Consider the following 26,362-nt stretch of genomic DNA (forward strand, 5'->3'; position numbering starts at 1 on the left):
CTTGCTCTTTCTTTTCTTGTTTTTATTTTCGCCATTTATTTACTCATTCATTTATTCACTTTACATCCCAATCACAGCCCCTCCCCCAACTTCCCTCCCACTTTTTCTTTTCCTAATGTCATAAAATAGCATGGACATTTAAAGCAAAATTAGTGTCTCATATATCACATTTTATAGTCTTGTATGAACTCAGTTATGTGATATCAGTTGCATAAAACAGGGTAAAAACTTATGTTGTTTTAAGACTCTAATACTTATCAATTAAACTCTAAGGACTGTGGTAGCTGTGCATGTTTGAACTCCCAGGGTAACTACCTAAAGGCAAGGCAAAGGTAGGCGAAAAGCCAGTAGGGGAATGGACTGGAATGTTTGAAAATGTGGCTAAACTCAAGAGAAAGCAAGAAGGGAGTAACAACCAATCAGAACATCAGATACAACAGCATACCACACAGTAGATGAGTCATGATCACATTAAATGGAAATGCATGACCCACTGCCCATTGAAAACAGGTTGATCAGGCTAAAAAAATTATAGCCAGGCCTGCTCACGTGCAATGGAAACGAGCTACCTTCTCAGGAGATGAGAAAGTAGTGGAAAAAGATGTACTATACAGGTAATACACATAAGATACAGACAATACACACAAGATACAGACAATACACACAAGATACAGACAATACACACAAGATACAGACAATACACACAAGATACAATATACATAAGATACAGACAATACACACAAGATACAATACACATAAGATACAGACAATACACACAAGATACAATACACATAAGATACAGACAATACACACAAGATATAATACACATAAGATACAGACAATACACATAAGATATAGATAATACAAGAGGCAGACAATACACACAAGATACAGACAATACATGTAAGATATAGACAATACACATAATATACAGACAATACACATAAAATATAGACAATACACACAATATATAGACAATACACACAAGATACAGACAATATATACACAAGATACAGACAATATACACAAGATACAGACAATATACACAAGATACAGACAATATACACAAGATACAGACAATACATATAAGAACACTGCAGTGGATGGCACGTTGATTAGTTTTGACTGTCAACTCGATACAACCTAGAAACTCCAGGGAAGAAAGTTCTAATGAGGAATTATCTAAATCAATGTGTCTGTGAGGGATCCTCCTGGCTGTTAACTGATGTGGGGAAATCCAGCCACAGTTGACAGCATTCTCTAGCCTGGACCCTGGATGGTGTAAGAGTAAAGAAATGTAGAAACAAGCAAGGAAGGATCCAAGTGTCATTCTGTGTTCCTGACTAGGTGTGATGCTTTAAGTTTCCATTTGAGTAGCCCCCACAATAGCTGTTTGGAACTGGAAGACAAGCAAACCCTTCCTCCCTTACAATTGTTTGTTTGTTTGCTGTCTGTCAGGGGTCTTTGTCACATAACAGAAATGAAGCTGTAACAAATGGCTAAATTCGTCCAAGGTAAAACAGACTTCAAGACAGGGATTCAAACAAATTCCAATAAGTTTAAAAGGACTGAAAGCTCACAGGTTCTTTGACTACGAATGGTTAAATTAGAACTGCAGAGCCGGGGACAAAGCTCAGAGTGAGCCTAGCATGCACAAGGCCCTGTGTTTGATGCTCCACAACACACACACACACACACACACACACACACACACACACACACACCACTTAAAATGGATGAGAGAGATCACAAAGAAAATTGGAAAATACTTTGGAGTCTGTAATCAATATGTAATCCAAAATGTGTGAGATGCATCTGAGCTGATATTAGTGGGAAATCTATTTTAATTAGATTTAATTAGAGGGGAGGATTTTAAATATTTCAAATAAAATAAATGAAACCCATAGAAAAGAGATACAAAGATTATGTTATAAATATAAGAGCAAATATAAATGGAACAGAAAACCAACCAAAGATTCAGTTAGCAAAGCCAAGAATTAGCTTCTTTATTCCACTTCCCTCTTCTCACATTAGAATTCGAAAGAAAGACAGCAGGCAGGGCAGCCACAGGTCTCCGCCCTGGCCCAGTGCGGGAGATGGAGAGACAAGGCAGTCATACAGTTGTGAGTCGGGGTCCAGCCTGTTCAGCAATGGAGGTGGGCAGAGAATGCCGGCGAAACTGTGGCCCATCAGAAGGCAGCGGCGTGCGGAGCCTCGGAGGACACAGAGAGCAAGCTTATGCTTGGCCAGAATCTAAAAGGGAAGAGTTGGAGGTGAGGAAAGGGAAAAGTGCTACTTTCCCGAGGACAGTGGACAGGCTCTGTCGTGCCAGCCCCACAACAAGCCCATCTCAAAAGTTAGGCTTCTAAGAAACATCTATAAAATTGGCAAACTCTAGCACGACGGTGTGCAACTGCCAGCATTTATAGTCAACGACCCCTCAGATTGTAGATAGAGAGTTGCAGGCTGGTGTGGACAACCGTATAGATATCTACAACAACCTAAACCGAGACATAAAGTGAAACAGTAATTACCAAAGGAGACACAGGGCAAACAGAATACCAGAACAGTTTTCCTTTTAATTGAATTTTTGATTGTAAACCTTAATTTGAAATAGAATGCTAAGGTCAAATGAATCGATTGAGAATTCTGTCAAATAGTTAAAAGGAAAAGAAAGAAAGAACAATCTCACCATGGCTTTTTCAATAAATAGATGAGGGTTTATTTTTATACTGATTAAAGAGGCCAAACAAATCCTAGAAACCAGCATTTCAGAAAAATCATCAGACAGACAGACAGACAGACAGACAGAGATCATTATATACTTATCTTTATGAGCATAGATATATATTTTTCCTCAGAAAGTTAGGAATTGAATCCTAACAATGTTTGAGAAACCTGCTGTATTTGACTGTTGGAGTATTGTTTTATCATTGTGGGCAAATACCCAACAAGAGTCAACTTAAGAAAGTGCCTTGGCTTGCAGGCTGAGTGAGGCTACAGTCCCTCAGGGTGGGAAGGTTCGGAGGCTGGGGCTCCAGGGCAGAAGAGGAGGGTAGTGTTCCTGAGAGGCTTGACTATCAAACCTCAAGGACTGACCCCACCCTACATCCTCCAGAGGGATCTCCTAAAGGTCCCACAACCTTCCAAAACAGTATCATCCTCTCGGGGCAAAGTCAAACACACTAGTCTATGGGAGTCCATTTAACACAACCCAAGCACTCAGAAAACGTAAAATTGTCTTTCAGAATTGGAATTAATTCATCATAGTCAGAAAACAAAGGAGAAAATCGTGTCAATAGGTGTGGAACGAACATCTGGAAACAGTCAAACACCCAAACACAGAAACTCCCAGTAAACCAGAAATAGAAAACAACTTCCCTAGCCTCATAAAGGGCATCTGGAAAACCCTAAAAATAGCATCCTTTTTAATGATAGAGAGAGAATCTGATGCTTTCCGTCTAACACTGGGAATCAAGCCAGGAGGCTGTGCTGTCTGTCTATGTAGTTGGTGTCTGGCGTCCGTGTGTAGGGCCCGCATGAGTTGTTGCATCATGTCTCACCATCTTGTGTGCGGTTCAAACTTCCCCTCCTGTGTGGCTGTTTCTGACAGTCGCTTGCCTCTCACTTTACTAACACAAACTCCCAACAGCTTCTGACTGAGCTACACTGGCAACCATGTAAACAGTTTCCCCTCTGCAGGTGTTTTCTGTAAACCAACCAGTCCATAACCCTGCAGAATGCTCAAAGGATAAACAGGAAGAAAGATCCAGTCTCGCTGGTTTCTCCCTTGCTCCCTCCCTCCCTGGCTGTGTGAACTCCCAGCCTCCTCCATACTCCCCATCAGGTTCCTGTAGGGACCTTCGGTCTCTCTGAGACCTTTAAGGAATTGATGATTTCTGTTTCATAAAGATTGGTTTCATTTCCTTGTTGGAACTCATTTGCTTGATCCCCTCAGTTAGACTGTTCTTGATGGGCCACAGTGCCAGACGGTTGGTCACTGTCAAAAGACAGAGAGACTGCAAGTCCTAATTAGAAAGAAGCCTGAATAGAAACGGGGTGGGGAAAGAGCTCAGGAAGTGAGGTGCTTGTTTGTAAAGCTGGTACTAAAGAGACAGACAGATCCCTCCGGCTCACCTGCCAGCTAGCATAGCCTTCTTGTTGAGCTTCAGGCCAGTGAGAGAGACTCTGCTTCAGAAAGGTGGATGGTTCCTACAGACCACCCAATCCCTTACCTCTGAATGCAGGTGCTCACTGGGCATTTACCACTGAAAACACCTGGGCATATATGAACGTGCACGCATGTGTGTGTGTGTGTGCGCGCACACACACTCTGTGGGACACACACACACACACACACACACACAGAAATTAGGAGGCCAGAAACCACAACAGCTGTCTACTCTTTTTAAAATTATTTTTAGTTGTCTGAATGAGAGAGAACTTTAAATAGTATTTTTTTTCTGCTTTGTTTATTTTGGTGCTATGGCTTAGCAATTCTGAAACCTTTAAAATAATTCGTATTAATAAAAATTTTTAAACAGTTTCCTGTATGTATAAAATGCATTCTGGTGACTCTTTCCCCTTCTATTCTTAAGCCCCTCATCCCTGCCTGCCCTGCTCCTTACAGATCTTTTTTCCGTATTTATTACTTGTGTGTGTGTGTGTGTGTGTGTGTGTGTGTGTGTGACCCACAGAGTTTATCCCACCTGAATAACTTTGGGTTTGGAACTATCCTTTAAGATATGATGAACTTACCAGTGGGTGCACAACTGGGTACTATCACTTTACTTTTTTTCAAATGCTTATTTTTAATGATGGTTCTTAAATGCTTTAACCTCCCTTCTAGCCCACCACCCACCAGGGAGAGTGGAAAAGAAAGGATATGGGGGAAGAGGACCTGTTTAGAAAGGTTCTTTGGAGCAAATTCCATCTGTGTTGTCAGGAAATCAGTAGGTCAGTTCACAGGTCAGCAGCGGCAGCTCGATCCACTCGCAAACACTTCACAGATACACCAGCAGTCGAGTGCCGTAGTGCGGGATAGCGAACACGATTCAGCAGTGGCATGACCTAGCAGAGACAGCTAGGACTCAGCCCATTCAGCACTAGTCAGCAGGAGGGATTCAGACCAGCAGGGACACCAGGGGTTCTTGCCTATGCCTCTCTAGGTGGAGTGAAGATCAGCGAAGATGTGAGACCAGCAAGAGCTACACAGCTAGCTCTACAAGCAAGCCCCTCTCACAGTCATTGAGTCCTATTTATGCTCCCTCCAAACATCATGTGTCCTCCATGTGTCTTGTCTCAGCACGTGAGTTTGTTCCAGCTGACATCACTTTGCCAATTGTCCCACATCCTCAGAAGCAGCAAGAAGCCGCTGCATAGCACCAGAAGCTTTTTGGTGCATTTCTCTCTATGGAGTCCCGACAAATGGAGCTCAACTACGCAATGTAAGGCAGACCAATACATGTGTGTTGTTAGTGAATAGTCCTTCATCACATGTCCTTTCACATGCTTGCTTTAGCAGAACATCCTCTCTCCTGTGTCTACTTCAGTGAAACATCCCTTCTTGTGTCTGCTTTAGCCAAACGTCCTTTCACCTTGTGTCCAATTCAGGGAAAACACTCCTTCAAGTGTCTGCCCCAGCAAAACACCATCCAACACACCTGACTTTCCAAAGAACCCTTAGGTTTCCACATCAGGGTACTATGTCTTATTCTTTCCCAGAATCTGCTAGACACCAATAAATGGTAGGGTTGTGTGAACCCCTCCCCATCCGTGTCTACTGTTGGGCAGGCCTAACTTGTGTGGGCCCAGCTGTGAGTTCATGATTACCATGGCTTTCATGTGCTTAGAACATGGCACTTTGCTGTCCTCTCTATACTCTGCAGCATTGCCTGAGCCTTAAGGGAGTGGTGTCAATGTCTGCGGTAGGGCTTTAAACCGTCTGTATTCTCAGTATCCCGGACAGCCATGGATCCCTGCACTTCACCTCCATTAACTGCAATGAGAGGTTCTCTAATTCAGGCCGAGAGTAGGCTTTGTCTGAGTAGAAATACAAAGATTTAAAAGGTGGTTGGCTGTTATATTAGTGTAGCCACGTAGCAGTAATAGGACCACCACCCTGAGGTCCAAGATTTTCTCAGTCACAAGCTGTGACTGGTTTACAGCACTAGACATGTGTTATCTCTTGGGTATCAGGTCTCAAATCCAAGCATGGAATGGTTGGTTATTCCCGAAGCAGCCGTGGCACCATTTCACCAATGGGCACATCTTGCCTGGAAGATTGGCATTGTAGTTCCTAGAATTCACCTTGCATTCTAGGCTTAAGGAAGTTTATTGAGAATTATGAGAGGAGAAAGCTACAAATGTGAAAAGCAAAAAAAGCATGGAATATAGATTACAACTTGGGATTGGAATTGCACGTGTATGTTGGAGTAAATTGCTTTTAATATTGAAAATCAATATGCGTGTGTACATATGTACTACATGTCTGTGCCACATATGTACTAATCTTTTTAGAAAAATAGAAACACAGAGAAAACATACGTGCAGTTTCTACTAAAAGAAACTAGAAGCTGTCTGAGAAATGTCAGACTGCAGTGTGAAGACAAAATGTCTGACAGGAGCCTGGAAGACTGGATTGAGTCAGCAGGGAAGCAAGTGTTCAAGGAATACCAAACAACAGGGGAGCCGGGAGAGTTAACTGAGAGCTGCTGCTAGTGGGATCTGGAGCAACTCAAATATCAAAATAGCTATCCACGGCAACGAATTATAATCCACTATATAAAATATCGCCCAGCCATGCTGATAAAACCAGAGTAGAAAGTTCTGAATGTTGATAATGAAATGGAGACAATGTTTCTTTATGACAGAATGCCAAGAAAGAGAGAGAAAGAGCAGAGTGCATGAGAGAAGGCAAGGAAGAGGGGGAGGGGTAGAAGAAGAGGGAGAAAGGGTGGAGGGAAGGGAGAGAGGAAGAGAGCAGGTAACAGGAAGGAAGCAGGCAGGAAAGGAGAGAGGCAGACTTGGAAATCACCGGTGGGCACTAAAACCAGTTACAGTCTTCATTGTTGTAGCTGGTAATTACAAAGGAGAACTCCTTTCAAATTGGAAAAACCTACTTATCCCAGTGCTCAGAATGAATATCACTATCTCTGGACAGACTGACATCTTTTGGCAAGATGCTGAAAAAGACACACCCTCTCTTTATCAGAATTCAACCTGAATCCGGCCCTGCCAAGTGTGGAAATGAGCTAAACAGGAAGGCAGGAAGTGACCTAGCTTACTGGGGAAAAAAAAAACTACATCCATGTTATTCAGAAAAATTGTCAGATCTCTGAAGTGCAAGTTACTGTGTTACATTCAGAAACACACCCAGAAATTAGTCTATATTAGAACAGATTAAAAATGTACTCTTGGGCTAGAAGGATGGCTTGGGGTTAGAGTACTGGCTGTTCCTCCAGGGGCCCTGAGTTCAATTCCCAGCAACCGCGTGGTGGCTCACCACTGTCTGTAACTGTAGTCCGAGGGGATCCTATATCCTCCCCTGGTGTGCAAATGTGCATGCAGACAACACACCCACATACATAAATACACCTTTAAAATGTATTCTTATTAAGGGGAGACATTATATGAACAACAGAAAGCTCAAAAAATGAAAAACGCTTAAAAGATATGTTTTCTTTTTCTTACTGAGTCATCTATAATTACAAAAATCTTAATTTTTTTTAAATACCTCTAGAAGGAGTGATCTTCAGATTTTATTTCCATGCAGTTATCAGATGTCTGCTTTCCCCTTCTGTATTCAGTGATCAGGCTATTGCTGAGAATCCTGAATGAATAAGGAGACATCCCGACAACCTCCGTGTTTTCCTATTATGACATAATAATATATAAAACTAGCAAACTGGGAATGACAAAACCACAATTAGCATCTGCAGGTGAACTTACTACATATCAGCCACACTCACACACTTAAATCCCACAACCCCTGGGCCTAATGGTCCACGTCTTTAATCCCAGGGAGACAGAGCCAGGTGTATTATTGTGAGTTCATGTTAGCCTGTGTCTGTCTGCATTTCAGGGAAGGCAGAACACAGTCCATGCACTGTCAGGCTGTGTGCCTGCCTGGCTGGGATGTCAGGATGTTGGAATGGAGCAAGCTGGCTGCTCAGGGGCAGAGGCAGCCGAGCTGGCTGCTATTGGCACAGTACAAGCCCTACCTGCTGGGCGAAGCTGAGATCCCTCGACCAAAGCTCCGGAAGAGAAAACTCTTCTCCAGGGTGTTACAGCTCATTAGGACAGCTGCCCTCAGGCAATTCCGGGTGAAATAACTCACGTACTTTATTCCATGTGGAGAGAAGCCTTATAAACATCCTGGGGATAAGGTGGGATCCCCGGGGTAGATGCTCCCCTTCGGCTCAGTCTGGGATGTTAGGGATGCTTTATTTGCATGGGGAAGGACTTCAGGTGCTGTCCCTATGTGACTGGTTGTCATGGTCCTCTCAATAGAGTGTCATGGTCACCTGTTCCATGTAGCGCCTGTCTGAGAGGTAGTTCTATGCCTAGCGTTCTCAATTGTGAGATAAGCGGGGGTTTGAACCTGCTTCAACTTTGCCAGTTCTTTTGTCTGGCATCATGGTCCACGTACCCCACAAGCCTGGTCTATGCAGCTAATTCCAGGCCAGCTAGCACTACATAGTGAGACACTGTCCCCAAAATGATGATGGTGGTGGTGGTGGTGGTGGTGGTGGTGGTGGTGGTGGTGGTGGTGGTGGTGATGGTGATGATAAATCTCACAACCTTTGAGGTAGGCAGTATCAGTCCATAGTCCAATCGAGTTTTATTCGTGCCAAGTGTCCACAGGATGCCATCCATTTCCAAGTATCCAGAGAAGAAATACAAGCGGCATGTGTGGTTTTACTAATCCAGAAGTAGTAGCAAGCATTTCTCAAAATCTATTTCCTCTCTGAGATACTCTTCATGGAGTCCAGGCTGGCAAAGAACTAACAATTCTCTTGCCTCTTCCTCCTATACACTGAGAGTCCACCTCGACAAGCTTCCCAGATTCCTTCTTTAAAGATGAGAGCAGAAACTTCTTAAATCCACTTTGGGTTCTTCAGGGATTCTCTCTGACTGAGCCCTGTTTCTAGAAGGGGGAAGTGTTTCTTTGTTTCACTTCAGCTCTTTGGTTAGCAAGTGGGTGTGACTGTGGGGGATGGGGGAGGATGAGGAACTCCAGTACCAAGCTCCAGTTGGAGCCTCAGAGCCTTGCTGTGTGCACCTGTGGTCTCCCCTGGCTTGATCTCAGATAAAGAAGAGTCTTTCCTCTACACAGGGCATGTGCTGCTGTTGCAGACACACACACACACACACACACACACACACGCGCGCGCGCGCACACGCGCACACACACACACACACACACACGCACACGCACACACACACACACACACACACACACACACACGCAAGCACACACACACAGAGCACATGCTGCTGTTGCACTTTGCAATTCATCAACACCACCTTTGCATCTCTGCATGCCATGGAAACAGAGTGCATCCTTTTCATTTCTTGGGACCTGAATTTAGGGTCCCAGGCATGGCCGTGCTTGTTCAACAACCTTAGTTTACCCAGCTTGGATAGACAGAGAGTATGGACTTATTCTGAGACCTGGAGGCCCAGAAGCAGCCAGCCAACCGAGACAGCACCATGCAGTTTCAGCTACAGCAGCCAAACGATGGTGTCTGCCCTGCTGTCTGCCACCGCTTCCTGTGTAACCGCTGGGACCTTGTACGAGCCTGCTGCTGAATGTGATTATGTAGAGACTGTAGGCAAACTCAAACGGATCGCTTACAAGATGCACGGCCTGTACTCCGCCATGATTCTGAGACGAAGGAACTCAAAGAAAGGAAGCGGTCTGTGTCAAAGGGGACCGAATCTGAAGACAGTGCAGTGGGTGACTCCGGGCTTGTCTTGAGCTGGGAAAGTGAACCGGAGAGATATGACCTAAGCAGCAAGTGAAAGAATAATGTTCACTGTCCTCCCCCCTCCCCCCCTTCTTTCTCTCTTTTGATCTCTGGCTTCCACATACACGTATACACACGAACACACACCAAAAGAGAGCATACATGCTAAAAATAGCAGCTCAACAATGATTCCCATTTTTTGTTAAATAGCAAGTGTATATACATTATATGGAATGATCACGATTCTTCATGGTGATGGGATTTTGAATAATCTATGTTCACTACATTTATGTGTGGTACCAGTTTTCAATATGTGCTAGCTTATAAACATTGAAGCAATATTTTCGGTGTCAGAGGACAGAAAATTGCTTGAAAAAAATTAGAAGAGATTTTCACATTAAAAATATCCTGCCTTACCTCATTTTGGTTTTGTGGTGTGCTGAGTGCATTTTGAAGCTAAATGTTTCCAGCCATGCTGAGAATCCGCATGAACACAAGCAGTCTCTGGGTTGCAAAGAATTAGGTCTCTGATTTTCTGCCATATTCTATTTGGAATGAAATGTCTTGAGTTTATTCCAAAGTTCCCTAGAGTTCTCTTAAGACTCTGTTCCTTTGATCTTATGCACCTGACCACCCTGAGGGCACACCCATGCTGGCCCTGAAAGGTGCACCCAGGAAACCACAAAATATCCGGGAACCTGAATGTGTTGCCTTGCACAGTGGCTGGGGTCATCCCCTACGTTGGCTGCCTGAAGGTGTTCTGAGAACTAACGAGGAAGCTTCTAGAATGGTTTGAGCTGCTCAGGTGAAAGAAACAAACCTCCAATTTTGTTTATGAAACACCCCGCTTTGTTAATGACTCCACCAAGTCAGCCAAGGTCAGAGGAAGACCACTGGCATCAAAGATATCACTAACAGTGCAGGAAAGGCTAGCTGCTGGCTTGAAGTGCCACAGATGGTGACAGCTTGGTGGCTTTACCTGAGGTGGATGATAACACAGTTAACAGAAGAGCAAAACACCTCTTAACGGAGGCATCTCTTCACCCTCCCCACTAGGAATAGTTTTAAAACAAATACTTTGTTTCTTTTTACATGGGATTGTCTGATATTAAGATAAGCAAACATGATGGATGAGAGAGGACCCCCTTACATACTTTGGTGGACAGACTTAACCTAGTGTCTATAGCCCCGATTGGTCCCCTCACCTTGCAACCTACGATTTGCTTTCTGGCTAAATAGAACAGGTACATTTGGCTGTAATGTATGGAGCCTGCTTGCTGGGAGGCTTTTCTTGGCTTAATGAATTCTGGGAAATGCCAAGGTGCTAATGAACTATTGGTAACTTCTAGGAGCTGCAGGTACTGTCTGGGAGCTGTGGAGGCTTTCCAGTGGCCAACTGGCAAGAAACTGGTTGCTGTCTTACAAATGCATTAAAATGAATTCACTAGCAACCCAGAGGAGCACGGAAGTGAATTCTTCTCCAGGTCAGGAGAACACAGCCTAGCCTACACTGTGATGGTATGGGCGGAGAACTCAGAAGACTTAGATACCTGAACCACAAAGGCTGTGAGGTACACCTGTTGTGTTTAAGCCCTCAGGTTTGAGCTAATCTGCAGCTGTGGATAATTGAACAATGTTACATCTCATAATGGTAACACTTTCCAAGAGTTCCCAGAATTGTTCTTTCTGTCTCCTTGTGTGTGGGAGGAGGATGGGCTGGAGAGTCTGAAAGCACAATCTAGATGTTCTATCATTTCATTTGCAAATACTTTTAGTATGCATCTCTAGAGGATAAGGACTTTGCAACAGTGCTAGAAGCCAGATGCCAGAAAAACCCAGTTTAGTTGAGAATGAGAGTGAGAAAGAGAATGAGAAAGTACTTTACCATGGAGCTCCACTCCCAATGCTAAGAGAAGGTGCTTTCTAAAGCCACCAAGACAATAAAGTTAACACGTGCTTTTGACAAAATAACATCTTGAGCACATCAGCTAAAGGGTGGGAAGGCATAAAAGCTTGTACTTCAAATGCCAGAGTTAGTTGGTTTGTTTAAAAAAAAAAAAAAAAGCACAGTTACCAAGCACTTAGTTGTCTCTGTTAATGTGCTTGTCTGTCATGCAGTATCTCAAATAATTCAAGGTCAATTCCAATTGTCCATTTAAGACCCTTAGCTGGACTTGGTGGAACACATCTGTAATGCCAGCAGACAAAAGGCAGAGAATCAGAAACTGGAAACTACTACAACAGTAGTGAGAACTTGTTTCAAAAAAAAAAAAAAAACCCAAAAAACAAAACAAACAAACAAACAAAAAAACACCCATCCACTCACCAAACAAAGAAAAGGTCCCATCCAGCCGCTAAGAATCGCACTTGCTTTTAACTTCTCTTAATTCCTTGTCCTATCTAATTAACATTTCTATTCCCACCACTTCCCAGCTGGTTACATTCTTTTTCTCTTTTCGCTAGCCAACCTTATCTCGCTTTGACACGGAGCACTGAGGCATGCTTTGTAATGGAAAGACAGAGCTCTGGGTTCAGTGCCATCTCTATCACTGGGCAGCTTTGTAGAGTTGGGCAAGCAGTTTCTTTGAGTTTGGTACAATAGTGCATGACAGGGTTGTGGTGAGGATTACACAGAACGCGGGCAGTGTGCAAATAACCACCCCGTACAGAGAAAGCACCTTTTCCAAAGCTGTCTTTGTTGATCTCCAAACGCCGAGCACCACAAAGCCTAGTACCTTGCCTCACCGCCTTCGTCGCAGGGGATGCAGGGACTTGTAGTTTTAGATCCTTAAGTCACGTTTGCTCCCAGAGTTGGACGACGAGAGAAGGAACTACATATCCCAGCGGGCTCCGAAAAGAAAGTAGGACTCGGAAAATCGAGCGCTGGTGCCCGGTGCCCGGTTCCCCTTTTTTTTTTTTTTTTTTTGCGCCCGGTTACCTTAGTGCATATCTCAGTTAGCGCTCCCACCCGGCCATGAAGCCCAGGGGCGCAGCAGCGCTTAGGCGGCTGGGGTTCTCTGGCGCCGGGCTTGCGCCCGTAGGTACACCCAACTGTCAAACTGGAATAGAGAGAGGCGCACTCCAAGCATCCGCTGGACCTGCGGTCCCTTTACTGTGTGTGGGCTCCACAGATGCAAGGAACCAGCAGTAAAATGAGCGCATTGTGAGCATCACTGGGGGAAAAGTAGAGAATGAAAACTGGGAAAGACAGCGACCTTTGCAAACAAAGCCTGCCACTGGGGGCTTTTAATCCAAAAGAGGGACCAGATCGGTCGCTGCTGGAGCTGACACAGATCGCTCTGCTGTCCCCCGCCCTTGGAGGTCCCGAAGTCTGGCCTGTTTCGGGCGGCTGCTCGTCACCCTGTCATCAGGCACTCCACCACCCCCATCCTCTGGGCATCATTAGAGTTTCCCGGCGTCTCAGCCATGCGTGGCGCTGGGGAGGAAGAGGACGAGCCGAGGACAAGCCAGGAAAGGTCACTTCTCCGCGCCGAGGGTACTCAGGTCCCCCGTAGTAGCAAGAACGATTTTTCGACTGGTCACGAGGATGCGCGTGTCCAGAGGTCGCAGCTGGGGCCGGGAATAATCCGGTGGAGAACCCAGTACAGGACCGAAGTCCGAGGGGAGCGCATGGCGACTCAGCACGGAGGGCAACGAACTGATCGCTGCTGGGGTGAAGGATGTCACCAGGGAGCCAGGAGCCTTTTTCCGGGCGCGCCAGGCCCTCACAGTCCTCGAGCCCTGCGCACTGGCTCGGGGTATGGGGTGTGGGGAGGGAGGGGGGACTAGGGCAGGGACCCACAGGAGCCGGTGCCCTGGCTTAGCTGGCGAGAAGGAGGAGCAGGAGGAGGAGCCCGGCCGTGAGGCGCGGGAGTCACCGCCCACCGGGCCGCGAGGAGGCGGACCTGCTCCGAGCGCCGCGCGCGCCGGGGCTGAGCCTTGCAAACAAGTGTCTGTGGCAGTGTCCCCGCGGCCCTCCGGCGGCCCTCGTCGCACTAGGCTTGGCTTCTCCGGACAGAAGGAACCGAGGAAGCCCCGGGAGCCGCCGCCGCCGCTTCCACCCTCGGCCTTAGCCCCGCGTAGGGGCCGCGGACTCAGCGCGGCTGCTCGGCTCGTGGACGCGGGGTCGCAGCGCGGGCAGCGCCCCGGCTCCTACGGAGCAGCTCCTGACAGAAGAACGCGCGTGGCTATCCCCACCCCTGGGAGGGGTTGCCGGTGCCGCGAGCTGCCGCCCAGTTTGCAGCGCTCTCTCCTGGGAGGATCCGTCACCAGGAAAGAGTAGAAACCACCTGGCCGAGGAGCAGAAGTGGCTCGGGAGGGAGCCGGCGTGGGTCCGCTGCCTCGTGTCCCCTAAGGGCGCGGCGATCGCGGACCCGCGGGCCGGAGTCCAGGCGCAGCCTAGAGCTTTCGGGTGGCGGAGCCAGGCGCACCGCCGTCTGGGTGTCTGCTGAGCGGTCCCCCGCGCCCCGCGGGGTCCTGCAGCCCCGATCCACGGGCTGGAAGCCACGGAGAACCGCTGCCGCGGACTGCGGACCAACAGTCCCTCCTGAAAGCGGATTCTGCTATGACAGCTGGGCTCTCCAAGGGGTTAACCTGGGTGTCCTCGGCAAAGTTGTCGCCGAGCCGGGAGCCCGTTTAGGGGTCGCAGCGCCGCGGCTCGGGCGGCGGCCGGGTGGCCGGCGGCGGCCGTGGCTCGGCGGGACCCGCGCGGCCGGGGGGCTTCTGGGGGTGTGCGCCCCCAGCCGGCTGCCCTCGTGGATGCCTCCCGGCGGCGGCGGGCCCATGAAAGACTGCGAGTACAGTCAGATCAGCACCCACAGCTCCTCCCCCATGGAGTCTCCCCACAAGAAGAAGAAAATCGCAGCCCGGAGGAAATGGGAGGTGTTCCCGGGAAGAAACAAGTTCTTTTGCAACGGGAGGATCATGATGGCCCGGCAGACCGGCGTTTTCTACCTGACGCTCATCCTCATCCTGGTCACTAGTGGACTCTTCTTCGCCTTCGAGTAAGTGACAGCTTCCAGATGCCGTGCTCCCCCTCGCCTTCTCATGCCCCTACTTTGATGACTTTCGTTTTCTGGTGTATGTTGTTATATAATGTCAGCCCGCTTTCCCTGTTCTCCCTTTATGGGATTTTCAGCCCCCTGAAATAACGCCTTGCAGGGCCTGGATCCTGGGAGTAAGGAAGAGGAGAGAGGGGCACATGTAAGCTGTGCTAGGTCACTGGCTCCAGAGCAGTGTCAAGAACCAGGCAGGTGGACTCTCTTGAGTTTGGAACTAGCACATCAGCCCAGGTGCAGCCTTCTGAGGTGGGGTGGGGTGGGGATTCTTAAGATAGAAATAGACTTAGTCCTTATCCCCGCCCCCGTGACCCCCACCCCACCCACGCAAAGGAAGTTCGAGGCTTCTTCTTAGACCCAGTTGGCTGGTTCTTAGTTATTTTAGGTGGAAAGTGTTGATTACCTACAGTGTCCTGCGTGGGTAATTTCATTTTTTCATTTCCTTGTCCTCCTGATTGACAGTCTTACCAAGGGTGGAGTGTACCGTCTTTCAAAGAAGTTTCCCCAGAAAGTACCCACAGTAGATCATTTGGGAACAGGTGAAAGATGTAAGGTCTAGAAAGGAAATCTGGACACCACGTGGCTCCTGATTCCAGAAACAACACGTTGGACTCTATCCTGGGGGCCGAGAGGGTTGGGGACTACAACTGCATGAGAGTCTTCAGGAAAATCCAATTGGTCATAGCAACACCCTGCCCTCTGAAGACAGGCCTTCCTTATTAGTAGCCCCTAGGTAAAGAGTTTAGCTGTATTCCGGGTCGCTGTCAATCGCTCTGATTGAGTTCAACATCTGCAGCTTCTCGCCCCTCCCTCATTCTATGCTCAACAAAAGTTAAAGTCTCGATTCAAACTTTTAAAAAAGGAACATGTTTATGGGCAGAATTTCTTTAAGCTGCCCATATTCCAGCTATTAAAGGCACAGTATATGCATTCAGTCCCTGCAGCTTCTTCTGGTTAGGGTTATCTAAACCTACTCTGTTTAGTTTTGTCTTTAACAAGTACTAGGCTCTGATTTTGACCCCCCTCCCTGCCCCCCGTTTTGCTTGTTGTCACCTACAGCCCCAATCCTCCACTTCTGACTCCCGATTGCCCAGGTGTCTCACAGGTCACCTTCTGTGGGTGTTGGAGACTAAACGGGTGGCATCTATGTGGGACCCATGGGCTGGAGAGAAGGGGTATGAACTGCGTGAAGAGTGCCAAAGAGGCGTAATCTGTGGGGCTCCTGTTGTTTCTGGGTCCCCAGCCAGGCAGCCAGCTGACTGGACCAGTGGAACCTGGAGGAGGGGGAACGGGGGCTCCTGATGTGCTTTCATTTGACTTCAGCACCAACACCCAGGTGGGAGGAAAGGTGCCACATGTTTAGCAGAAGTGCCATCTCCTCTGCGGTGGCTGTTGTCACAGGCGACTTCGGCTGGAGAGGAGTCACTGCTTCAGTTGGCACAAAATGCTTCGAGCAGGTTCCTATTGGCAAGTTAACTCTCTTTAGTGGTTCTAAGAGTAGAGAAAAATCAGGTAGCCACCACGATCCGGTGACAGAACTTCGGTTGTGAGTGTGTTGCATTTAGGGTGGTGAATAAGACTCTTGATGTGTATCCAAGTCTTCACCGTGAGGTGTGGCCATCCCCACCCCCACCCCACCCCACCCCATTATTATGCTCTTATTTTCCTGTTCCAATATATCTTCTAACCAAGTCATCATACATTTGTTTTTATTTCTTGCTCTCTCTCTCCCTCTCTCTCTCTCTCTTCCTCTCTGTGTGTGTGCACATATGTGTGTCCTTTCCCAAGAGTTCCCCCAAAGCCCTCACTTACAGCTTATTATGATCCGTTGTTGCACCAGTGCTGTGCTAGCAGATGATGGTAGGAATAACTGTGGGCACTGGGGTCTTATTAGATCCTATTTGCAGCATTGTCCTTAGGTCTGCTCTGTAGGAATCAGGGTGTATACGGGTGAGCATGCTCTCTCTCCCCCATGGCAGTTTGAAGTTTCTAGAAAGCAGGAGGACCCTCCTAGCGTTCTGCTTCAGTTGAGAAGTATCATAGGTTCACTAAACCTTGGATCCTTATGGTTTGGTAAGACATCGCCACTGTATTCCATGGCTTTATCCTGGGCGCTGACATCCTTATAATCTTTAATCATCAATAGTGACAGAATGAAGTCAAATTACTCTGACCAAATTCTTTTGCCAGAGACTCAAAAACCAGTTCACCACACACACACACACACACACACACACACACACACACACACACACACACGATACCAATATTGTCTGTTTCTATCCGTCTTTCCTCCCACCATTCTTTAGTTACTGGTTGGACACATACCCTGAGGTTCCCTGGTTTGATTGTTTAGTTTCATGCACAAATAGCTAACAGATCTGTTAGACTTGTTGTTAGGATCAAATACCCTAGAAAAATATTTGAACGGAAGAAAGATGTATCTTGGCTCACGGTTTGGGAGGCTTCACTATGGCCTAAGGAACAGAAGGATAACATGCCAGCAGGGCCATGCACTCCAGGAAGGCTGCTTACCTCATGGCAGCTAGGAAGCAGACAGACAGAACTGGACCCGACTGGACCCATTCCCATCCACCGCAAGGCCCAGTCTCCTACCACCCCCAACGATGCTGGTATATAAATCCACCCTCCTCATTCTCACCCTTGAACAGATGAATGGGAAAGTTGGGCGGAGAGGAGTGAACTCAGCAGAACCCAGCAACAGGTGTTGGTGGTGACTTCAGCCCCTGGAGATTAAAGAGTAAAAATGATTATTCCCACGAGAGAAATGAAAGGAGAGATCACATTAGCCGCAGGAAGGTTGCTGAGTACACAGCCAGTTAGTTCTCCTGAGGTTCACCCATCCTGTCCTCAGCAAAGTATAGGATCTGCTTAGAAACAGAATGTCCTAAACAGTTTTCCAACAGCATGACCCTCAATAACTGGCTATCTTTTATAAGCTTTGCGTTGGTGAAATTCATCATCATCATCATCACCACCACCACCACCATCATCATCACCATCACCACCACCACCAAATTGATACCACTGAGGGTCACCTGGAAAAATGGAACCTCCACTGAAGAGTTGCCCAAATCACCTTGACCTGTGACCTTGTCTGTGAAATAATTGTCTTGGTTAACAGTGTAGGAGGGCTCAGCCCACTGTGGGTGGCATAATCCCTAGGCAAGTAGGTCTGGGCTGTGTAGCCGAGGTAGCTAAGCAAACCAGTGAACAGTGTTCCTCCATGGTTTCTGCATTGGGTTCTATGTTGGCTTCTCTCAGTGATGGACTGAAACCTGGAAGTATAAGCTTCTGAAGTAAACTCTTTCCCAAAGGTGCTTTCGGCAGTGGTTCTCAACCTTTGGGTCCCAGCCCCCCCCAAAGGACCATGGGAAAACATGGGTATTTATTTATATTATGATTCATAACAGTATCAAAATTACAGTTATGAAATAGCAATGAAAATAGCTTTATGATTAGGAGCAGGGGTCACCATAACACGAGGCACTGTACTAAAGGGTAGGCTTAGCATTAGGAAAGCTGAGAACCACTGGGTTAGCATGTTTTATCACAGCAACAGACTCTAGTCTATGTCGGGTTGAAGACGAAGGCCAACTCGTACACCTCACTTCCGAAATCTATTAAGTGAGATTATAACATCTACCTTTAAATGTTGACATTAAGTGGGAAACTATTCTTAGGGCAGTGACTGAAAGGGAGCCATATGTATTGTTAGAGTAAACCTTCCAAGGACCCCCGCCTACCCTTTGAGAGCCTTTAAGGAGCATGCAGGTTAATAAGCAAGAGTGTTAAGATAGTGTTATTGCGGACTGGAGAGATGGCTCAGCGGTTAAGAGCACTGACGGCTCTTTCAGAGGTCCTGAGTTCAAATCCAGCAACCATATGTATTGGGACACAACCATCTGTATTGGGACAGCTACAGTGTACTTATATATAATAAATAAATATTTAAAAAAAGACAGCGTTATTGATACTGAGAAGTGAGGTGCTGTGTAGTCCCTCATGAGGGCAGCGGCCATTATAAAAGTCCCCTGAGCCTGTGTAAGCAAAGTCCTCCATCTTACCCCTCAGAGTGGGAGGCTTACAGGGGTGCCTGAGGAAATGTCCCAGTCCGTTCCCTGGCTCCATCTCCACTTCCGAGCCCTCATCTTAGAACCGTAAAGCAGCAAGGAAGCTGCCAGAAGCAAGCAGATGTAAAACTTTACTCTTTCTAAACAGGTCAGGGCTGGATCTTCTTGGCAGGCTTTACTGAACATAGGGAGCACTGACGACCAGTGACACCATTTCGTAGCTGGGGAGGAAGGGACGCTGAAGGCAGCAGTGCTGGCTGTCGAGACATCTCGCCACTCTCATACTTACTAAGGGTCTCTTCAAAGGCTGCAATACGTTCATCCTCACAGCTACAGAACGGGATTTGAAAAGAGCAGTGAGCATTGCCGACCAATGCCTTCCCCTCTGAGTGATGCACGCGTGGATACATGCAGCCTTTTCCTCGTGGCTAAAAATCCAAAAGTGGAAAACCTTCGCTTCTAACTACAGAGATTCCATAGTTACCTCTCATGGGGGTAGGGAAAAAAAAAGGACAAGGATGGGGAGAGAAGTGAGGTTCTTGTTTCAGACATGTTTCAACCCCAGGCATGACCGTCTGTCTCCTTGTGACAGGTTGAAGGAGGGTGGGGGGGATCCCCCGTATGAGAATTTGGTAAAATTCTCAAATTGTCGCTGTTAAAAGTCCACTGATGTTTGTTTCAAGGAGCAGCATGGGGCCAGCGATATGGCTCAGCAGGTAAAGGTGCTTGTAGTTAGGCTTGACAGCCTGTGTTCCATCCCTGTGACCCACATAGTTGGAGAGAACTGACTCCTGCAAGTGGCTCAGCCCTCCAAAATTTATACCTTGGCATACACACACACACACACACACACACACACACACACACACACACACACACACTGAATAGACAAATCTAAAATGGTAGTATTTTTCTTTCTATTTCTCTGCCTCCTCCTTCCCCCTCTCCTCATCCACCCTTCTCTTGTTGACTTCTTTTCGTGTCAGTTTAGCTGATCCCCTCAGGAATAAATGAAGAGTCACTGGGAGCCAATAGAACTGTGATCATGCTTGCATTGGCAGTGGTACTTGGAGACATTCTTGGTAATAAAAGTGCCATTTCCTGTAACAGTGGTGTCGTTCTAGGTAGAATAATCTTTATTGTCTTGTAAGGTATTACCCTTGTAGCACACAGGGTTCCCAGTTTGTGTTTGTATGTTCTCTCACGGTAACAAAGTGCCTGAGGTAACTAACTCAGGAAAAGAGAGGGTTTACTTGATTCGTGGTTTGAGAGACCCGAGCCCATGGTTTTGTAGGCTCATTTCATTTCTGACTCAATTAGGGAATTCTAGAAAACAGTGCTGGGGAACAGGTAGTGGAATAAATCTCTTCCTTCATGGCCAAAAAGCAAAAGAGGAAGACGACAGAGACCCGTAGTCCCTTCTGAGAGGATGCCCCAGTTATTTAAGGACTTGAATAGGTAGGCCTTAACTCCTGACAATTCCACCACCTCCCAACAGTGGTACTCTGGAGACCAAACCTCTAACACATGGGCCTTTGGGGGAACATTAGGCATCTGAGATGTAGCTGAGGCTGGCTGTCTTCTGCAAATAATTGTCAGTTCTAGTAAAGTCTCTGTCATGGATGGGTTAGCTCATTATATAGTGGAGATGTACTCTCAGGAACCCTAGGGACTGCCTTCTCTAGATGCTCCTGGGCAGACTGTATCTAGTTTTGTACCATTCTCTGAAGACATCTGCAACATGTTGTATCTTCTTCTGGCCAGATGCTGGGCATACTGTGGGTTGCAGGATAGCTGGGGGTTGATAGAGATGGCAGCAGTAACCCTCAGGACCTCACAGTGATGGGCAAGGATATTTGTGACTTGATATGGTTCCCTGGGAATCTTAAGAGACTTCAAATCTTCATTATACGCTCTTACAGGACAAATGCCCACTTATTTGTGTGCATGGTGTCTTAGTTAGGGTTTACTGCTGTGAACAGACACCATGACCAAGGCAACTCTTATAAAGGACAACATTTAATTGGGGCTGGCTTACAGGTTCAGAGGTTCAGTCCATTATCATAAAGGTGGAGCATGGCAGTGTCCAGGCAGGCATGGTGCAGGAGGAGCTGAGAGCTCTACATCTTCATCTGAAGGCTGCTAGTGAAAGACTGACTTCCAGGCAGCTAGAACTAGGGTGTTACAGCCCACACCCACAGTGACACACCTACTCCAGTAAGGCCACAACTTCTAATAGTGCCATTGCCTGGGCCAGACACATACAAACCATCACAATGATCAACACATACAAGTTCTACAAGGGTTCTGTTTGTTCTGTTCTATGTTTCTCAGACACACGAACAGTACCCAGAACACAGCCCACTCATTAAATTTGTGTTTAATTAACTAGTCATAAATTGCAAACTACTTAAAAACTCCCCTGTGTTTCAGTTTTTGTACATTAGGAAATCGTATGAATTGATAAAATGTATAATTAATAATGCTTTGTAGAATATCTTTAGCTTAACTGTATTTGACGTGATTCTTCTGAAGTCAGAATGGAGTAGCATCCTTTTTCAAATGTGTTCAGTGAAGCAGGAGAGATTTTCTTAGTCACTTAGAAAGCCAGTCATAGAATTAGGATGTTCTTTGGCTAGGACTTTTTTTTGTAGTATTTCTTTATTTCTGCTCTAAGTGCTCTAAGCAAATAAAGCACTCTGATATCTGATATATCTATACGTACATACATGCATGCACACATCCCCTTGGAACTGGAGTTATAAGGCAGTTGTAAGCTGCCTGCTGTGGGTGCTGGGCACCCAACTTGGGTCCTCTGCAAGATTAGCCCATGCCCTTCAGGGCTAGGCCATCTCTCAGCCCCAGCCACCTATGGTTTGTTGCTTTCCTTCTGAGCTGGTGGGAAGTGATACAGTGCATTATGCAGAAAGGATCCGTACAGGTTCCTAAAATAGGGTAGTGATGCTTAATTATTTAATGGACCATATCTGCATATCCTGGAGATTTTTCTTTTCTGCGGTATAATCTTGTACATGATTTATTCATGACAGGGTTATTATGTCTGAGCAATAGAATTTAAATTAAGGATTTCAAGGTAGTATGCTATTCTGTAGCTGGCTTGTTAGCAAATCTGGAGGTGTTCTTATAGATACTTAAAATCAGTTGCATTTAGGAACTGGGGCCAGTAGAACGTCTTTTGACTGAGTTGCTCAGGTAAGGGCTGGGACCCATCACAGTCTCTTTATTTATCTGTTCCTTAAATGTAAAAGACAGATTCCGTTTTAATTTTTGTTAAATTTGAGTCATGATCTTATAGTGTAGCACAGGCTGGTCTGAAACTGGAAATCCTACTGCCTCTACCTCCCAAGTGCTGGGATTATAGTTCTCAGATATATTGTCTGAAAGTTTTTTTTCTTTTTTTCTTTTTTTCTTTTTTTCTTTTTTTTTCCGGAGCTGGGGACCGAACCCAGGGCCTTGCACTCGCTAGGCAAGCGCTCTACCACTGAGCTAAATCCCCAACCCCTTTACTTCATTTTAAATTACATGTGTACATGTGTGTCTGTGTGGGAATGTGCACCTGAGCGTAGGTGTCCACGGCAGAAGCAGGTGTCAGAGCCTCCAGAGCTGGACTTACAGCATGGGGGAGTTTGAGGTCCCTCATGTGGGTTTTGGGAACTGAGCTCAAGTCCTCTGGAGGAGTAGTAAGTGTCCTGAACCACTGTGCTATCTCTCTAGCCCCTCAAACATATTAACATTTTTTAAAATTAATTTTCAGTTAGTATATACAATATTGGACTTCACTGTTACATTTTTTAATGCTTTTCATTGTACTCTGCAAAAGCAATGGCTTCCTCTATCTCCAGTTGTCTTCCCTTAAGGCTTATTCACAGAGAAGTTCATGCATAAATACACGCACGAGTTTTGAGGTAAAATTCTGTGAAAACAATTCACCAACACCCCGTTCAAGATGCATATCACCGACAATGATTTTTATGTTTTTAATTAAAATTTTTTAATTGACACACAAGACAGAGCTACTTATAGATTATCAAGTAATGTTTTGATTCATGTTAAAATCAGGGCAGGCACATCTGTTACCTCAAACATTAATCATTTCTTGGCTGTGAAAACACTTATCTTCTGAAATAACCTGCACTTTCTGGTTTACTCATGTCCTGGATCCCTTGGTCCAGTCCCAACTCCCTTCCTCCAGGCTATGGAAACCAAGGAGGCTAGTTGTTTTAGTAGCTGGCCTTTTGCATGGGTACATCCTTAAACAGTGGGATACTTAGTTTCCTAACTCTTCAACTCTCCCCATGCCCCATAACTCTTCCTCCCTGTTCCTTAGTTCTTAGGCTGGACTCTACCAACCAGGCTGTAGCCTCAGCCAACGCTTTTCTTTATCAACACACTATCAAAGAACGTGTAGCCCTTTTCTTTTCTGAAACGATAACATTGACTTTGTATATTTTTAATATAAGGTAGCACCACATTGGATGCATTTACTTGTGCAGTTGGCCCAGCTTCTTCATTTGAAATGATTTCAAGCTTCCAGAAGAGTTACAAGAATAATTTACTTAGTCTGTAGACTTTTCAGAGTCCTATCATTTGCTGATGGATTTCTTGCTCTCCCCTTCCTCCCATCTCTGCCTTATTTCCCCTCCAAACCATTGAAGATTAAGTTGACATTGTGGGCCCTCATGTCTGAATGCTTCAGCGTGTAATCAGCTTGAAGTTCTTTTGTTTCCTGAGGCAGGGTCTTGCTATGTAACCAATGTTAGCCTTGGATTGCAGCCGTTTAGCAACTGTGTAATCCTTGACAGAAAAGATACCTACTTTTGTCAATGTGGTGATGTTTTCAGATTTAGGAAGCGATGTCGTTTGATTTTACGGATTTAACTTTCCCATCCTTCTGGTCTCCTCACAGAAATTTGGTTTTTGTTTTCTACCTTCAGCCTTGCTATGCACTTATTACATATTCTTAGTATTCTATTTTTAATATTCTTTTTAAAACCTTAGGCTGTGTGCTTCTGTGCTACCATTAGTGATTGCTTAAGACATTAGTGTATGACCTTTAACCTTTTATAGTCCACTTTCAAATAGTAGTATTGTGTTTTAAAAATAACATGAAATTTAACACATTATCATTTCTTTAATCATTGTACCCTTTGTATTCCTACTGCCCTATATTTTATAACCATACATGGTGTAAAACCAGTAATGCTATTTTTTAGCCATTAATAATATTTAAAAGAAATGTTAAGCCAATGTATAATAAAAATGTTCTAAAGTGAAACATTTACATAAAGGTGTCTTTACACGTGCAGAATTTAAACTGGGCTCGATAACTGTTTTCCTGTATTTACTGTCTGGACCATGGTCTTTGTCCCTTTCATCTTCAGGGTTTGTTATGTTATTACATCATTTGTGTAATTTCTGTTGGCTCAAAACCATACCTCTCCCTGGCTGGGTGTAGTAGAGACTGAAGCCTAGCACTTGGGAACCAGAGGCAGGTAGATCTCCATGAGTTCGAAGTCAGTCTGGTCTACATAGGGAAGCTCTGTCTCAAAACAACAACCACTGTCACAAAACAAGCAAACCAACAAAACTACTACCCCTTTCCATGGTTCTCATATTTATTTTGCCTCCATTTAGGAAACTTGCATATTTTAGTGAATAGACTCTTCTATCCTGATGATAGAAGACACACATCTATACATAGATATATACACATCTATACAGTTGTTTTCTTTTGCATATGTCACTGTGTGACACTTCTCCCTGACTGCCTTTTTATAGTTCCGCTCGCAGTGGCTGCTGTATGGCATATGTCTGTGGCTTTCTCTATATTTATCCTGCTTGGGACTTGCTGGGATTCTGTAAGATAATATCTCTCCTCTGACTTGGAAAAATTCCCTTCCTTATTTCCTCAGATACTTCTTTTGCTTTTGTCTCTTTTCTGTTCTGTGACTGTGTGTACTCGTCCGTCAGAGCGTTTTATACAGGCTACTCACTTCATCTCGTGCTTTTCTCCTGACTTCCTCTTAATGTTTTCCGTGGAATAATTCCAACCAATCTGTCTTTAACTGTACTGATTACATCTATGTTTGGCCACCTTAACATCTCACTTTTTCTTGCTTTGGTTTACAATATTCTGCTGAAGAAAACACTTGTCCTGCAACTCCAGTGTCCCAGGGATCTCTGGGCTGTGTCTTCCGTGCCTCCGGGTTCTGTTTCTTCCTTCTTTGTGTCCATCAGACTTTTTGATTGTATGGTAGACAGTGTGTGTAAGGAACTAAAGAATTACAGTCATTTATGCAATTCTAATATCTTTAATGTGTTGGTTGAGTCAGCCTAAGTTGTACAAGTTCAATATCCCTCATCTAAAATGCTTGAGACCCTTTCATTTTCTTCTCTCATCTTGCTATCTTTTTTTGCATGGACATAGCTGCAGGCACTGCTGTAGATCTGCTTTAGAGAGTTTATGTTTGACTCGGACCCAACTCATGGTGTCAGGTGTGGAATTTCCATTGGTGGACTCGTTGGCACTCAGAATTGTGGACTTTTGTATTTGGGATGCTTGATTGAAATGGTTGTGAGTTTGGGAGAAGCTTCAGTGAGATTCATCACCGATGGCTTTTAAAGGCTTGAGAGTTGTAATCAGACTTCCTCTCTAGCAGTGTTCATGAGGTAAGTCCTGGCCAAACTGACTTTATGTTTTGTAGTCTAGCACCAGTTTAAAGAACTGTGGGAAATCTCTCTCAGCCTTTTGTTTTTGTTTTAGATCCTGCCCTCAGCTTTCTGGGCCTCAGGCCATTCCCTCTGTTTGTTACCCTGGCTACAGCCATCCCTGGTTAAGTACCAGAGACGGGTAGACTCCATTTTTAGCTCATGCTTTTGAGATGGGTCTCAGGGGTCTCTCTACTCTCCTGTTCATCTCCAGCCCTTAGTGTGACCTTGCAGTGTGTTGGACAGAGACCAACAGGAAAGACTTGGCTGGCGGTGCTCGCTTCCTCTGAGGCTGCTACTCTTTGGAGTTCCATCCCTACGACAATCCACATGTGGCCATTGGTGCCAGTCAAAAGCTCAGCTGGTTTCTTCTCATGCCTGCCCACAGCAGACTGCTGTCCTTCCTCCTGCTTTGCAACCAGAAGTAGCTGTTGGTCCTTTTCTCTAAGGAAGGGTGCATGGCAATATCAGCTCCCCGAGAGGTTTGAAAAGCTCTGCTTGGGTTGCTTCC

At 45.7% G+C, this 26,362-nt stretch overlaps 1 protein-coding gene and 1 long non-coding RNA gene across 10 annotated transcripts in view; one reads left to right on the plus strand and one right to left on the minus strand.

Moving 5' to 3' along the window:
- Window positions 1-1,976: 1,976 nt before the first annotated feature.
- On the minus strand, window positions 1,977-5,952 carry LOC120099115 (uncharacterized). Its single transcript, XR_005497970.2, has 2 exons — window positions 4,901-5,952; window positions 1,977-2,253 (listed from the first exon to the last, which is right to left on the minus strand). It is a non-coding gene; the product is annotated as an uncharacterized LOC120099115 (long non-coding RNA).
- A 7,483-nt stretch (window positions 5,953-13,435) lies between these two features.
- Zdhhc14 (zinc finger DHHC-type palmitoyltransferase 14) overlaps window positions 13,436-26,362 on the plus strand; it is a 272,342-nt gene continuing 259,415 nt past the window's right edge. For 5 of the 9 annotated variants that reach the window (XR_349967.5, XM_006227886.5, XM_063270653.1 and 2 more), the window contains exon 1: window positions 13,436-14,974. Coding sequence is in view for 5 of the 9 variants with exons in the window: in XM_006227886.5 (XP_006227948.1) it covers window positions 14,730-14,974 (245 nt within the window). In the remaining 4 variants the exon portion in view is untranslated. Of the gene's footprint in view, window positions 14,979-26,362 lie in introns of all 9 variants that reach the window. The other 4 variants (XM_039086804.2, XM_039086807.2, NM_001039343.1 and 1 more) reach the window with 3 other exon arrangements.

This window comes from Rattus norvegicus, chromosome 1 (genome assembly GCF_036323735.1).
Source record: "Rattus norvegicus strain BN/NHsdMcwi chromosome 1, GRCr8, whole genome shotgun sequence".
Lineage (NCBI taxonomy): Eukaryota > Metazoa > Chordata > Mammalia > Rodentia > Muridae > Rattus > Rattus norvegicus.